The 17,245-nt window shown below is 36.7% G+C and overlaps 1 protein-coding gene across 1 annotated transcript in view; it reads right to left on the bottom strand.

The window, feature by feature from the left end:
- LOC114247074 (potassium voltage-gated channel protein Shaw) overlaps positions 1-17,245 on the bottom strand; it is a 217,318-nt gene that overhangs the window by 78,322 nt on the left and 121,751 nt on the right. Inside the window, exon 5 of the mRNA XM_089738287.1 lies at positions 15,090-15,332. Coding sequence (XP_089594413.1) covers positions 15,090-15,332 — 243 coding nt within the window. The remainder of the gene's footprint in view (positions 1-15,089; positions 15,333-17,245) is intronic.

Here is a 17,245-nt window from a genome sequence, read left to right as displayed (position 1 = left end):
TCTCGAAGGCATCGATGCGGTGGCGATCAGATACGCCACTAAGAAATCTTTGAAATAATTTGTATAGTTATTATGATTTTATCGAATTTAAATAACAGTAAAAAAAATCATTTCATCAAAATAGAGATGGGAATTCCGTGGCACAATTTCCTCTGCAATATGCTATTCAAGATAAACGTAATACAAATTCAGAAGAGAAATTAAAGATTAAGTTTCTTTGGAGCGAGCTTTAGAATTTTCATATGTTGGAACATTGGCGCTACCAGAGCTAATAATTATATTAGCGGGCGGTTCCGGGTTCGCGTTTGGTACATGTATAAGAATCGATTCGTGGTCACGTCACTAGTGTTCCGAGGCTTGGGTTAAAAGTTGTGATCGATGCAGTTGCAATCGGTAAATACAGGGCTTCGGAATGCCCCTCTTAACATGAGATTTGAGAGGCATTACTATTGTCCATGAACGACCTTAACGAATTGCTATCAGGTGGGCTGTAATCTTGTTTACAAGTAACTGTTACGCCGTTAAGGGTAACGCCATCTATCGCCGAATAGTCGAACGAATATCGAAGGATCTAGTAGCACGTAGAGCACTCGAGAAGTACAACGCCATCTATTGTCAGATATCGGAAACACAATGCTAGAGATGTGTGGAACATTCTCGATAATTTTAGAGATATGGCTATAAAGTGTTGCAGAGCTGGCACGCAGTCAGTGAAGAAGTGAATTGACAAATTTTTTTTTTTTTTTTTTTTTTTTTTTTTTTTTTTTTTTTTTTTTTTTTTTTTTTTTTTTTTTTTTTTTTTTTTTTTTTTTTTTTTTATTGCTTAGCTGTGTGGACGAGCTCACAGCCCACCTGATGTTAAGTGGTTACTGGAGCCCATAGACATCTACAACGTAAATGCGCCACACACCTTGAGATATAGTTCTAAGGTCTCAGTATAGTCACAACGGCTGCCCCACCCTTCAAACCGAAACGCATTACTGCTTCACGGCAGAAATAGGCGGGGCGGTGGTACCTACCCGTGCGGACTCACAAGAGGTCCTATCACCAGTAATTACGCAAATTATAATTTTGCGGGTTTCATTTTTATTACACGATGTTATTCCTTCACCGTGGAAGTCAATCGTGAACATTTGTTGAGTACGTATTTCATTAGAAAAATTGGTACCCGCCTGCGGGATTCGAACACCGGTGCATCGCTTCAACACGAATGCACCGGACGTCTTATCCGTTAGGCCACGACGACCAATTTTAAAGTTGTGAAGTGTTTTAAGTGCTCTAAGTGTTGAATACAGTTTTAATTTATACTTCGGTGGAATTTTATTTATCCCGAACCCCAGAGCGTAACATAACTAAAGGCTTGTCGTCATGCGTAATTCCCATCCATCGCGATCCTTAAATATGCGTTAAAGGAACAAGGACTTGTAAGAAAATTAAACGCACAACTTTTTTTTATAATTATTAATTCCCTTGGTAGGAGGATGTAACACCGCTTCGGCTAATTATGCCGCGAAGTGCGCGTTCGTATGAAAGGGAGAATAGTAGTAATTACAACGAAGTCTTCAAACTCTTGATACAAGGACGGTAGCGGCATTTATTAGTAGTTTTAATCTTAAGCTATCTAAGGCTAATAATTATAATATATTTAAAATATTATAATAATTAATCTATTAATTAACAAAGCCTGAATTTTGCCCACAAAATAATTAGTTTTTGGTAATCGAATTGGAGTTACATAATAGAAATATCAAAAAAACATTAATCTAATATAAATTTTACACAAGTTGTAACTAAAGAATATTAATCTAAGATATATGAAAACTGCTTAAACTGCTTTAAAAGAACGGTTAAGGAACATTACTTATCCGGCTATTGTTGTTTGCTTGTTTATGCTTTATCCATACTGTTGATCTCTTATGTGTCTGTAAGTATATTGGAATATAAATCAAATAGTGATTTCATATTATATTTAACGGTATATATCTATTTATTTTATATTATTAGAGGAAGTCTGAGTGGCACCTGTGACAGAGAAGTTGAGAAGTGCGCGTTTAGGATGATGTGGACATAATAATATGATGAGACGAAATGAAAATGAGGTTGGTAAGAGAGTGTTAACTATGAATGTGGAAGGATATAGAGGAAGAGGTAGACCTAAGAAGAAATGGATGGATGACGTGAAAGACGATATGTAACGGTAGGCAGCGGCTTGGCTCTGCCCCTGGCATTACTGAAGTCCATGGGCGACGGTAACCACTCACCATCAGGTGGGCCGTATGCTCGTATGCCTACAAGGGCAATAAAAAAAAAAGAAGGGAGTGAGCGAATAAGTAGTATATGATAGAGGAAGGAGAAAACATATTGCGCCGACCCTAGGCGACTGGGAGAAGGCAGGAGAATGATGATCCCTTTATTGTATGTATGTATTTTCTTTAATAATGTGTTATTAATAATACAGCGCAACATACCTGCTGTAAATTTATCTTTTCCAGAATTTCTGTTAATTAAGAACGTGATAAAGTAATCTTAACATCAAAAGACTAGGTTGAGTGTTAGTCGTATATACAATATCACAAAGGCCTTCCTGTTGCTTCCTTTAAGTGTCATATTTAAAGCTCCTCACTTGGACCACTCGTTTCCGGCTTAAGGAAACGGAAGGCGCGAAGAAGACTTGGAAATTTTCACAACATATTTACAGTTTCATGAGATCTCCTTAAATATACACTGAGCACTCTGAAAGTTTATGAATTTCGTGTTAAGTGCAAAATTGTAAGGACACTTGTATCGGAGGTTTTCAGCTGGGCTCCCAAAACGTAAAATTAGTTATTCGAAAGTTAAATTGGTTCATTCTCTTTTTTTAATTACATCGCGTTAAGTGGTTAGCGGGATCTGTGAATAAATTATGGTCATGAGATGGTCTCATGAAGATTTTTCACCCCACTGAATTTCTCGCGAGATCTTCTCAGTGGGTCGAGTTTCCCATCCGGTGGTGGATTCTGCGAAGCACTGCTCTTAGTAGGGCTAGTATTAGCAGCGTTGTCAGGTTAGAGCCCCGTGAGCTCACCTACTTAATCTGTGAATCTGGTATAACCCCTCGATGTTACCAGAATAGGTAGAAAAAAGGAGCTTTTTCACTACTAACTGGAACACACCATTGTTTCGCAGCAGATGCTTTTACTAATGGTGAGGCCATTGTAGATACCCCCGACCTCCCATTTATGCCGCAAATTAGTAATCTGTTTCGGCTTAGGGGTGAAACGACCAGTTTGCCGCAGTATTCCAGATTTCTAGCACATATCTCAATGTGAGTGATACCAATTACCTAGCGTTTTCTTTTTAGGCTCATCATACGATTGCAAATAAGAAACATAGACAGTGAGACGTGGGCGAACAATGGGGCATCTAGTGACGCTTCAAGCTTGACACGACCTTCAGCAATGAAGAGACCGACTCAGAAGAAGAAGAAAGCAGACGAGCATACAGCCCACCTGATGGTGAGTGGTTACCGTCGCCCATGGACGTCAGCAATACCAGGCGCAGGGCCAAGCCGCTGCCTACCGTTAGTAGCGTGTGGCTAGCTTATGTTTGCCCACTTTCTGTAGAGTTGTAAAACTATACGATCAAAGCTTTTATGAGAAGCTTAATTAAAATAATCACAATTAATTTACGCACATCGTATTTTACTAAATGGTGAGCGCGATTACGTTGGATAATATAATATACATTATTACTTTCGTAATAACACGAATGAATAAACATGAGCAACGTATAAAACATAATCTCTTCAGAAATCTCATAAATATATTATACATATACCTAATACGATATTACGAAATTTATTATGAGATACGCTTCAACCTTACTTGCCGTTCGTAATCATTGATTACAGCTTTAACAGGAGAGCTTTGTTTAAATAATAAATATTATACTAAATGTTTTCTATAGTAATACTAATCTAAACTAATATTTAATATTATAAAGAGGAAAGATTTGTTTGTTTGTTTGTATTGAATAGGCTCCGAAACTACTGAACCGATTTGAAAAATTCTTTCACTGTTTGGAATCTACATTATTTCCGAGTGACATAAGTTATAATTATCTTTTTGAAAAAAATTAGAGTTCCTTACTAAAACTTCAATAATGTAACCCAAGGTGTAAAAAAACTACCAAAAATATTCTTTACATCGCGTGCCCTGCGAAAACTATTGATGATAGAATAAAATAAAATAATGTACTACGACTTTGTAGAACACATTATAATTTACAATAAGTGTCGCGTCAGCATATGTCTAACTATTATAGTTATGCCGCAATAAGTGTTATTTTATTTAAAAAAATAAAACAACGTCAAATATCGTTGAAATTTGTGTTAAAGACCCGAGCGGAGCCGGACCGGGCCGCTTGTCATTAATAAAACTATAGCTATGCGGTGTATGGGTTTGGCTGTGTTTGTTTATACACCCTGTCTTTTCCCGTGGGTGACAAAATAAGAGGGGTAAGGTTCTCTACGATACAAGAATATGCGCTCATCAATCGACATTCACTGCTGTCAGTCTAAGCAGGTACTACCATACTACCTATCCCTACCGCGAAACAGCCGTAATTAAATACAATTGATACTTCGACCACACGCTACAAGTTAGGTAGCTGCATGCTGATGTCTACGGGCTCCCGTAATCATTTTCACAATCACAATCACGAGTAATACGAGAACGGGCTTCCCCCTTTCTCGTATTTAGGCAATAAAATTTACATATGTGGCGGGTAACCATCATACAACGCAAGATAATTGACAGATGCCTGAATCTCGCTTACGACATTTTCGGGACAAGCTTGCATATATACAAGTTCCGAACAACAACATTCGGACCGTCGGTCTACCGAGCAATATCACCCGCTCGGTGGAAGATCTTCCCTCCGTCGTTTAAGCCTCCTACAACTGGTGACCTGCGACGGAACAATCGCAACCTTCTGATTCATCATCAGCGCATTAAGGACCGTCGGTCTACCGAGCAATATCACCCGCTCGGTGGAAGACCTTCCCTTTCGTCGTAAGCCTCCCAAACATATATACATTTTCCTATACGAACATACAAAACAGAAACAAGACATGACGAACAAATATACTTTTTCCCCTACCTATTGGCTGTTAGTTTAAGGGGCTATTCCAGCTACGCCCGGACGAGTAGGTGAGCTCACGGGCTCAACCTGAGAGAATTTGCTAACACTAGCCCTAGCAAGAGCAGTGCTTCGCAGAGTCTACCACCGGATCGAAATCGACTGAGAAGATCCGGCGAGGAACTCAGTGGGCTGTGTCTATGGTTTAGTTCGCTCATCGAACATTCGTCGAAAACGTCGTTCGGGCTTGAGAGGCCTAAAAGCACCGAGAGTGAATCCAGGGGATCCGACAAGGCATGTTTCGGGTGACAGTGGCCTTACGTTGCCCCGTCCCGGTCGGATAAGACAAATACACTATAACTTAACAATGTATGGGAATCAAACTTGGTATTGTTTTTTTAAGTGATTTTATGACCTGGTAACTAAGACCTTTAAGTCGTGTCTTATTTTAATTTATATTCTTATATTTATGAAAAATGATAATATGGAGTGAAATGAAATGAAAATGATTAATTTGAGACATTAATCAACTGGGATGAAATTAAATGAAATGAGATGATATGGAATGAAATATAATCTCAGTAAAATGGTGGTCATTTACTAAGATTTTTTCAGTGGCCTTTTTGGAGGATCCCGAGAAGTTGCGTCCAGCGGCTTTGTTTCATTTTCCCACATTTGTGCACTTTCACAGATATTAAACAGTTAATAAACCACCGTTATTACACATTTAAACCTTTTTTTTTTTTTTTTTACAACACACATTTAAACCTGATGAAACACTAAATAGACAAAATGAAACCAATCACACAACTTCACTCCTCGCGTTCCCGCCAAAAAGTCAACTTGGTATTGTACGCATTGTCGTGTCTAGCACCGGCCTTATTTAACAATCATTCACTCATTGTTCATAAAGTGGCAACATTTTAGTTTTTATTATATTAGGATTTAATTGTTTTTCATTATTACAACACTGTTCATTAACACGCTGCCGTTTAATTTTGAGCTCCCAGACCCAAGATCGAAATAATTAAAGTCACGCCGATACACGCATTATGATTATTACGCGTATGCATACGTATTTTATGCATATTATACGCATAAAACAACCAACGATTTGTAACTATCCCTTCCGGCAAGCTTAGGCTTAGGCCAGAGAATTTTAGAGTTACATTTATAGCTCTCGATAATATAATGTTACCAGACCTTAACTTCAATACCGTGCCCAACACTGTGACATAAGGCTGACCTACTCTTGAGAACTAACACTTAAATAAACTCTTTCACGGTCTCACACGGTGCTAAAACATTCCCTTGATCTATTTAAGTTTGAACAGTCCTCGGCTTTAAGTAGTGGCTTTACATTACGAATTCTCGCATTACTGATGAACGTAAGCCAGTCTTGTTTTATTCGATTAATATATCAACTAATAATTAATTAAGTAATATGGTCATAGGAATTAGACCATTATATGGAAAAACATTTATTATCGCTCGCTGTAGATCAGGTTGTGATTTTTAATATGACAATTTGTAATAATTAATTTTAATTAAACACATAATACAATAAGAATGATTGTAAAATTTAAACGACTAACAAGACCACTAAACCCAACGATTTTTTATACAACAGATATGTTATCTTCATAGTAACTGACTCTTCAAATCTGATCGCGCCATATATATCTACATACCTACCGATATAGTACACACACACATGTTGACAAGTAGCATTAATGAAAAGTGCAAAAGATGGGATAAGCGCGCGAGTAAAAAAGATAGCAATAATTGGAACGATTCCACTTGTTATATTATTATTGCATTTGTTTAGATGCGACTAAAGACGAAACGTCCCAATCGGCCTGTTTTCGAGTCTTCACTTGACGTGCGCTTGAAACATATCTGCTTCTTTTTACATATCAAATATCATTGACTAAACCGCTTCCTTTGTGAAGAAATTTTCTAGCTTCTGACGTCATATAAGATAGTAAGCCTAACTTGAAAAGGTTTGATAACGCGAACATCTCGACAATGAAGTGGTTGAATTAAAAATTAAAGTAAAAAATTATAAACGTTGTTGTTATATGATATGAATTAATAAATCATTTTTTAAATGTGATGATCATAATATATTTTTTTGTGAATTTTATATTGCTCAAACAAAAAACGGGTGAGGCAACCGTTGTACTAATGAACTGAGGACTTAGAACTTTTGTCTCAAGGTACATTGCTATATTTACGTTGTTGATGTCTATGGACTCCGGTGACCATTTAACGTCAGGCGGGCAGTCAAATCGTTAACGCGTTGAAAGAAAAGAAATAAAAAACAACATTTTTCTTAATCTAAACTATCCCCAAAAAAATAACTATCTCCAAAAACTTTAGTCAAGATAACGAGACAGAACTTAAAAGTTGTAACAGGACTTAGAGCACCCAGAGGAAGGGAGCTCAAAGATTAAGTGCCTCAATTTGGAGAGGGCTCGTTAATTAGCGCCTCCCTCAATAGATTAGAAAGTAGATTAACAAATTTTCATTAGATGATTTTTTTGGTAATTATTCATTCGATATTTTTTGGCTTTTTTATCAAAGAAAATTAGTTGTCCTGAATTTGTGAAATTAAAGAATATGTGTAAAATAAAGACACATAATATAATTATGTTTCGTTGTCCACGCTATTTACATTGCCAATAACTACGAAACCACTATATCTGTCCTGGGTATAGCCCATAATTTTTTTTTGGGGCGGATCCTTCCGTCTTAGTAATGAATCCTGCAGGATCGTTGGGCTGGTGTGTATAATATGGAGTTTTTCCCATTGCTACAGCGGCGCTAAGCTAGTAGTTTAAGGGATCTTCACACTATACTGAGTCCTTAGAACTCTTATCTCAAGGTGGGTGACGTCATTTGCGTTGTAGATGTCTAAGGGCTCCAGTAACCACTTAGCACCAAGTGGGCTGTGAACTCGTCCATCCATCCATTTGAGCAATAAATAAAAAAAATCGAGAATGCGGCCACTCGTGGAGTAGTCATACTTTTCAGTTTGAAAGGTAGGAAGTCTGTTTATAAAACAGGAGCTCGACCTGATGGCCAAGATAGGACAAAGGCTGTCACTAGCAGCATTTGGGTTACGTGGTTTATGGGTACAAATGACCAGGAGGTAGACCGTGAACTCATCTGCCAATGTACAGCAATACAATATTACTACTAGAATTTTCTATTATTATTATCTACTAATATTTATGCTCATTTTTAAATGAAGCAGATACCGATGATTTTTCTACTAGTAAAATCATAAATATGAACCGTGTCTTCTATCATCAGACTCGGTGGTGTGGTAGTTAGCAGCCCTGACTGTTGCACCAAGGGTTGTGGATTCGATTCTCACATCGGGCAAACATTCATATTATTATCATGAACTGGTTTTTTTTTCTCTATGGCTGGGTGTTTATTATCTACAAATGTACATATATATTTGAACGTAAATATATATATTATGTCAGTCTCTGTTAAACATAACACAGGGAATCCTAATTTAGGACCGGATTGTTTCCCAATTATTTATTTTTCATTTAGTTATCATCGACAGCCTCGAGAGACTAAGCGTCATTGTTTTCCCAAAAGTGACTATGGTCAATTGACAATAGTCAAATTTTGGGAAATTTCACAGGAAATTTCCTGTACACATCAACACACGTTGAGTTTCCTATTCGCCACAGGATATTAATGAGGCGCTCGTAAAACAACTGAGTTCTTTCTCTCTTTTTAAATTAATTTTACTCATTTTTAATTTCCGTAGCAAAGGGATTTTCGCTTTGTTTAATATTTCTTATTTACCGAGGGAAGTATCTTTTTTTTCCGTTCCGCTGTTCAAACGAGCTAATGAATGAATCATTTTGACAAGTTAATCATTTTTAAATAAGGTCTAATTATTACTTTTATGTGTACATTTTTTTTACGTTTTCTAACAGATGGTCCAATGAGTTTAATTCAAGCGCATCAGTTTCCAGCTCAGTAGATAAAGAAATTATCAAAATTTGAATGACGTTATCATAGTTTTGACGACGCCAAATCAAAGAGAGCTCTCGCGTGCGCAAAAAGCCGGTAGATCTCAAACGTTTTGTTGAAAAATCGAGGGGTATACATAAAAATCGCCTTGGAGTTCTTTGCAGTAAATATTAACGGGATAAAAAAAGAGTTTTGTACGGACAAGCGTACCCTTTTCACCCGAATCTCCCCTGTCACATGACGATTTCCTTACAATTTGTCAAACGTGACCTTTATTCGTTTTTCTATTATGCATGTCTTGTTACAGAATTTCCGAGTATGATTCATAATCTATCTATTCTTTTCTGTTTTATAACTATAATAAAATTATGAAAGCACTGAGACGTTTGTTCGTTGAATATACGAAGCAGCCTTCTTGATTATATCAATCTTTTCAATTCTGTCTGTTTGTTTGAATGAAACTCTTTAAGGATAGTCATATCTTGCACTTAATGGCAGAAATACGTGAGACGATGTTACCTACCCGTGTGGGCTCACAAATACGACCTACCAAAAGTAAAAATGGAAATTCAGAAGTTTAAATCGCTGTTTAACCCTTGCCTATAATGTCGATTTTTTTTCTTTGCAAGCTATGTATGGATGGTGAGGAGACAGACAGTCGTGTGCTGCTGCAGTGTACAAAATTAGTCAACGATCGGGCTTCACACCTGGGATCACCGGGGTTGCTTGAAATTCCTAGCAGCTCAAGGCAGCTAACTATAAATAACTTCCTGAAGGAACTAGTGTTCTTCTTTTTCTCCACCTTATCCCACTAGGTGGGGTCGGCACAGCTAATTTTTCTCTTCCATTCTTTTGCATCAGCCGTCATCTAAACACTCACTCCCTCTCTCTCTCTCATATCGTCTTTCACACACTCCATCCATGTCTTCGTCGGTCGACCTCTTCCCCCTCTACTAGGAACTAGTGTTGTGCTTATAAATTCTATCGGAACAAATTGAGCGCCTGTCTTTGTTACCATTGTTTTTGACATTGACTCCAACGACTCGAATCAGCAGCTTAGTTCGCATTTATCTTATACCTTTAAACGAGCAATTCTTGTATATATATAATCTGAATCTGGGAAACGGCTCCAACGATTTTCATAAAATTTAGTATACAGGGGATTTCGGGGGCGATAAATCGATTTATTTTAGCTACGATTTATTTTATTTATTTATTTAGCTACGATTTATTTTCAGAAAATGTTGTTTTATTCGTGTTTTCAATAATCAACTCTTACCGACATCAATTGGCGAATAATAATACTATTTTTCTTAATTGAGGGCAACTAACCGCTTTAAAGAAACAAGATGGCGTTATAAAAAAAAAACCGGTCATCATCTAGTAGACATAAAATAGGCTAGAATCGGCTACTTGAACATCTGTACATTAAAAAATAAACATTTCAAATAGTCTTAATTAATCGATGAAAAACCTATGTATCAATCGCGTTCTAAATAAAATAAAAACTACAAATTCTCATTATGTAGTATTTTTTTCAATAATGATACTTCGTTTTTAGACAGAATGAAAGAAATCATTTTCTTAAAGTAACCTAAATACATTTTGATGTAATATTAAAACTACACCCGAGGCTCAAGCCCTTTGTAGAAACGAAAAAAAAATACCATTTCAAATTATGGGTATTTGTTTACACTGAGAGGTCTTCCTTGTAAATTTACTTTCTCTTTATTATTTAACTACACGGAATTTATTTTCAGAAGTTTTTTCTCATAATTAAGACCAAAAAACATTTGTTCGTGTAGTATAATTATCAGAAAACCGAGTGTCTTAGAGTAAAAAAATCTTTATTCCCAACCCAAAAATGTCGATTTGTAGTCATAAAAAGTCTAGTATTATTAGGTTATCGCAAATAGGAAACCTAATTAAAATTACTTTTACCGTTTAACCTTGTGTTTACCAATATATTATTTCCGACGTTTGAAAAACTACAGTTTTCGTGGTCACTGATGATTAAATATTACAATGATAGTAATAAAAAAAGCAGTTTTAATTATACATACAAAGTGTGTTCTCAAATGGAACACAGGAATTGGAAGGCTGTGTAAATTCAGTGGTAGGGTAATTGATGGTATTTATAGGTAGTCATCCAGTCTATTTCTATTGTTAAGCAGTTTCCTATTGGAACGGCGACATAGCTGTTATGTGGCACAGCTATTTTGAAGTCATCGTGGCCTAAAAGATAAGACGCTCGGTCCGTATCGAAGGATGCGATTGAACCGATGTTCGAATCCCGCAAGCAGGTAACATTTTTGAAGGGCAGTCATTCTACTATTGAACTGTGTCACTCATGTCTTTTTTTATTGTTTAGAGGGGTGGACGAGCTCACAGCCCACTTGGTGTTAAGTGGTTACTGGAGCCCATGGACATCTACAACGCAAATGCGCCACCCACCTTGAGATATAAGTTCTAAGGTCTCAGTATAGTTACAACGGCTGCCCCACCCTTCAAACCGAAACGCATTACTGCTTCACGGCAGAAATAGACAGGGTGCTGGTACCTACCCGCGCGGACTCACAAGTGGTCCTAACACCACTACTATTGAACTATGTGACTCATGTCTCAAGGTAGGTGGCGGCCTTTACAATTTCGACGTCTACGGACTCCGGTAAAAATTTAACTGCCGGTGGGCCGTGAGCTCATTCATAAGCAATAAGAATGTAATAACAACCAATTCCTCAATCTTACCCAGTTCACGGTAATCGCATTTTGATGTCTATGGGGTATATTTAACATATCTACGTAAGATATCACTTAATACCAAGTGGGTCGCAAGCTTTTCTTACCCATCAGAGGTATATAAATAAAAACATAACTGCCATAGTTCTTTTTTTGGAAATGATAATTATTAACAATAAAAAAAAATTATTTACTTTTACCAAATAACTAAAGTTCTCTCACTGATCATCAAATATTTGTTACAAAACATCATACAGTACAATAATCGAACCGACTCTGTTCGTGTCGTCGGAAACCAACCATTCATCTTTTACACAATAGAGGGTTAGCTATTGATGGCGACGAAGCAATTAAAATTAATTATGAACGAATAAATCGTTCGCTTCGACTCGATTCACTGCGAGCACCAATGCTGACCTATCTGGGGATTGTGGTTGCGCGAAATCAGAATCTTGTCTTCTGATTTTAGTGAATTCTTTTTTTTATTGCCTAGATGTGTGGACGAGCTCACAGCCCACCTGGTGTTAAGTGGTTACTGGAGCCCATAGACATCTACAACGTAAATGCGCCACCCATCTTGAGATATAAGTTCTAAGGTCTCAGTATAGTTACAACGGCTACCCCACCTTTCAAACCGAAACGCATTACTGCTTCACGGCAGAAATAGGCAGGGCGGTGGTACCTACCCGTGCGGATTCACAAGAGGTCCTACCACCAGTTATTACGCAAATTATAATTTTGCGGGTTTGACTTTTATTACACGATGTTATTCCTTCACCGTGGAAGTCAATCGTGAACATTTGTTAAGTACGTATTTCATTAGAAAAATTGGTACCCGCCTGCGGGATCCGAACAGCGGTGCATCGCAACAACGAATGCACCGGACGTCTTATCCTTAAGGCCACGACGACGACAAATACTAGCGACCCGCCCTCGCTTCGCTTCAGAAACATTAAATTTTATTATGATAGCTGAGTCCCGCGATGTTACCCGCGGTTATTGTCGTACCGCGGGTGACGCAGCGGGGCGAAGCTAGTCTTAAAAAAAGTAGCCTAAGTTACTCGTTATATCATCAGCTACCTATCAGTGAAAGTCTCGTCAAAATTGGTACAGCCGTTCCAGAGATTAGCCGGAACAAAACAGGCAGACAGACAGACAGACAGACAAAAATTGTAAAAAATGTTATTTTGGTGTATGTACCGTATATATATTCATATGCATGTAGTAAAAAGCGGTTATTTCAATATTACAAACAAACACTCCAATTTTATTTATATGTATAGAAATGCTGCGGTGTTTGGAGAATTTTTAGTACGCCTGGATAGCATTCACCGACCTGACAGTTTCAGCTGCAAATCAATTCTTCTTAATAACTCTTCATCTTAATATTAAGTTAAAGGCCAACATTTTCCGACGTATGCTTTCAGCGCTGCAATATTATAACTAGTCTCGTTACAAGAAAATTTATGGTCCATTACATTGTTATGTGCAATGTACACGGTATAAGTGGATAGGATTGTATATTAGCGGCTAATGGAAGCGTTCACTAGGGCGTGCACTTTCCTTGTACACATAAATGTAGTCATATTTTATGGCTTATTGTGTGATAAAATTAATTTGGTATTTTTTACATATAACATGATTTAGTTGACTCTAACACACATTAATTCTAACGCACACGAAACACACACTCGCAAAGCTTTTTTTACATATATTTTTTCCTGCCTATGCTTTTAGCCTTTTTAGGTTATGCCAGCGTAACCGAATGAGTAGGTGAGCTCACGGAGCTCTAACCTGAGGACGTTGCTAACACTAGCCCTAGCAAAAGCAGTGCTTCTCAAAATCTACCACCGGATCGGAAACGCGACCCACTGAGAAGATCCGGCGAGAAACTCAGTGGGCAAAAACCGTGTAGAAACCCCACGAGTATATCAAAACCTTTCACCAATAACTTCTAATTCAATTTGTTCCGCTTCAATTTTATGACAGCTTGCTGCAGCACGTTTTTAACTCCAGAGCTCCATTAAATTCGTCTTCTGAAACATTGACATTGTTTTCGTAATATTCAAGCTAAAAGCTCTTTTCTGATATGGTTTTGCTGAAAATATTTTCTCAATTTCGTCTCTTAAAAGTCTCAGAAGTAAATGAAACGTGACGTATAATATTCACATGGTGAAGATGATACCCTTTTCGAGAGACAAAATGGATGCTAGTTTTGTACAAGTGCTGAATTTTAAAATATATATTTTACTAGTATATTTTGGACACGATCCGCTTTGGGAATATATTTCAGTGAATTTTCCCAAAAAACCTTGCATATTCCTTACAACTTGTCCTGCTAATCATGAATACCAGAAAAAAATCAATCGAGTCATTTTCAAGTGATGCCCTGTCATACAGATGGCATTAATTTTTAAACATAGAATAATAATATTATTTGAATTTAAACACTAATAAAAACCAGTTGATGCATCTAGAGGGAGTATCTTCGCGGCAAAATATCTTCTTAATACACTGCACCTTCTCACGGTATAAAAATTGAATGAAAATTTGATTTCACTACCTTGGTGTAGTGCAATATAAAGGACATAATTTCGGGAAAGTAACTAACGCGTGCCAGTAGCGATACAGGACTTTAATTATCTTTATTTTAGGTTTATTCTTTGTTTTATAGAGACGAGTAACCTTGTATTAAGTGGTTAAGGAAGCCATAGGTTAGTTATTCTTTACTGTTGCGGCAAGGACAGCGTGGATTTAATAAACAAATATCTTCACTACGATTTTAATATCAATATAAATATCTTTATATATATATTTCTTCTGTGCGTGTGTTTGTCACTGAACTCCTCCTAAGCGGCTGGACCGATTTTAATGAAATTTTCTGTGTACCTTCAGGTGGATTCGAGAATTGTTTAGATTTACAATTTAGCCCGGCAGATGGCGCTGCAGACGGTATCTAGGTTATTTATCTTTCCTAGAAATATTTTATATGGCAAAACAACGTTTGCCGGGCCAGATAGTAATATATAAAAGTTTTTTGTTTTCCAACGCACAAAATGATATCTAGTGTGTATTAGTATCACTATAATAAAAAACAATAATTTATTACCATTAGGTTAGTGAAAACTTAATATCAAATAAAACTAAATAAATTCTATATTTGAAAGGTATTCTAAATATTTCTAATAATAATCTCTATTCTCTAGACAATAATGCACAATACAACTCACCACAGATCTGATGAGTAGTTCGATTGTGAACCACACGTTGCAGACTAACTCGATGTAGAAGAAAGCTATATGTGGCTTTCCGTTATCGAGCCAAAGGAGAGTCTCTAGTATTGTAGAATTGTCTAAGGGTTTACTTTCTGGTGGCGCTATCGTAGGCATCGTCACTCGAAGATCAGGATGGGTCTTCAAGCAGAAGCAGAGCACTGATATGCAGATGAAGAAGACCGATATGACAGATATCACCTGAAACAATAGAAACCAATGAAATTAACTTCCCACATCCATTATTATATACACCCCATAAGAGACACCTTTCGATTTACTCAGTACCCAACGTAGAAACTTTTATTGCTTATTTGGGGACGAGCTCACAGCCCACCTGGTGTTAAGTGGTTACTGGAGCCCATAGACATCTACGACGTAAATGCGACACCCACCTTGAGATATAAGTTCTAAGGTCTCGTCCACCCACCTAAGCAATAAATAAATAAAGTTAAAATAAGTGAATGGTATGTTCTTTGTGAATGACTTCCATTAAAAAGAAATAATCTTAGAGATGAAAATTAAATGATAAAACCGTGAAAGTTAAATGAATGTTAGTCTGCATGGGATGTAGAATAATACTGCCTATTGCCATTGAAAAGTTGTTTTCAGATGGCCGAAAATATTTTTATGTTGTAATATCCGTGGGGTTTGGCAACCAAAAAAATAACAAAAAAAAGTCCGCAAAATAGGCTTAAATATCGAATTTGTTTTTACAATCTGTGTGAAAATAGGAGTGTAATTAATAACAAATTTATGATTTATTCCGGGCAAAAATGTACACAAAAAGAAAAATATCTACTACGTTATACCGTAAATTTGTAAACATTCATTTTTCACTTCCACTATATTATCTTTCATCACTTAAACAAAAAAACGCTCATCATTTACCCGACAAAGGAAATCCATTTCTTTCATAGCAGTTTTGGCGTCAAAATCCAGGTTTTCCGTGCAAAAAGTTACGCAGTGCCATCCATCATGATGTTATATTGAGATTTGACAGTTACCGGTCAGGCCAGTAAGTTGTGAGATGATAGCAGAATAGTGGTTTTATTGTATCTAAGATTTATTCCCATGTTTATCCTGTCACATTTGGAAACTGAACTGTATTAGCTAGCTCAAAATTTAGGCAACCTCGAAATATACCAATGTTACAATAAGAAAATGTACTTTTGTGTGCGACCTACATTTTTTGCCATAACGAAACTATGAAGCGACATGAATTATTACCAAGTATTATTATAACTCAGGTAATGACATACTTAAGCATTTTTTTTCCGAAATGATGACAAGTATTACACTAATCTAGAAATGGAAATTTAACACGAACGAAAGTTACATACAGACCAGCTAAGTGTGTCTTAGCCAAAAGGCCGAATTATCATTCTAAACAATTTTTCTAGTTTACCTTTTTATAATTAATTTCCTTAAGCATATTGTGGTCATACATAATTTTAGATCAAGCTTTTTTAAATAATTAATTCAAAAGTCACCTTAAAGATCGAAATCTGCACCGTAAAAATTCACAAAAATTTTTTGCTCTTAACAAAACTATTTTTGCTAAGATTTGATCCGATATATAGCATAGCATGGATGCCATAGCATCGTCACGTTGTTTATCTACCTATTTTAAAAGCTTTTGTCCTAAATCCTATTACCTAAATATAATATATTCTTATAACCGTCCTACATTTTCCCACAATGAAGTCAAATCCATCCCGATTGTTAGGATAGCATGACTCCAATACAGGTAATAAAAACTTACTTCGTGATCAGAGGTTGGAATTTAGGAATCAGAGATGTTTGGTGATGTGATGTGATGACTGAAAAAAAACCGTAAAATGCTTATCATGCGAAAATTTTATATTTTACTTTGAAAAAAAAAGAATAGAAAGATATGAGAAGAAATCACCGACTAACTATATTAAAACCAGCTATATCTTTAACCAGTTTTTTGATGCTCTTTTACCGAGCGGATTATTACACGGTACTTAACCCACTGAGATTCTCCTCGCATGTCATCAGCTGGTCGCGATTCCGATCCGGTGGTAGTCTTTGCGACACACTGCCCTTGCTAGTGTCGATATTAGCAAAATTCTCTCGGCTGAGCGTCG

Source organism: Bombyx mandarina, chromosome 03 (genome assembly GCF_030267445.1).
Source record: "Bombyx mandarina strain Sakado chromosome 03, ASM3026744v2".
Lineage (NCBI taxonomy): Eukaryota > Metazoa > Arthropoda > Insecta > Lepidoptera > Bombycidae > Bombyx > Bombyx mandarina.
Note: the sequence above shows the minus strand (reverse complement) of the source record. Positions and strands in the feature narration are given on the sequence as shown.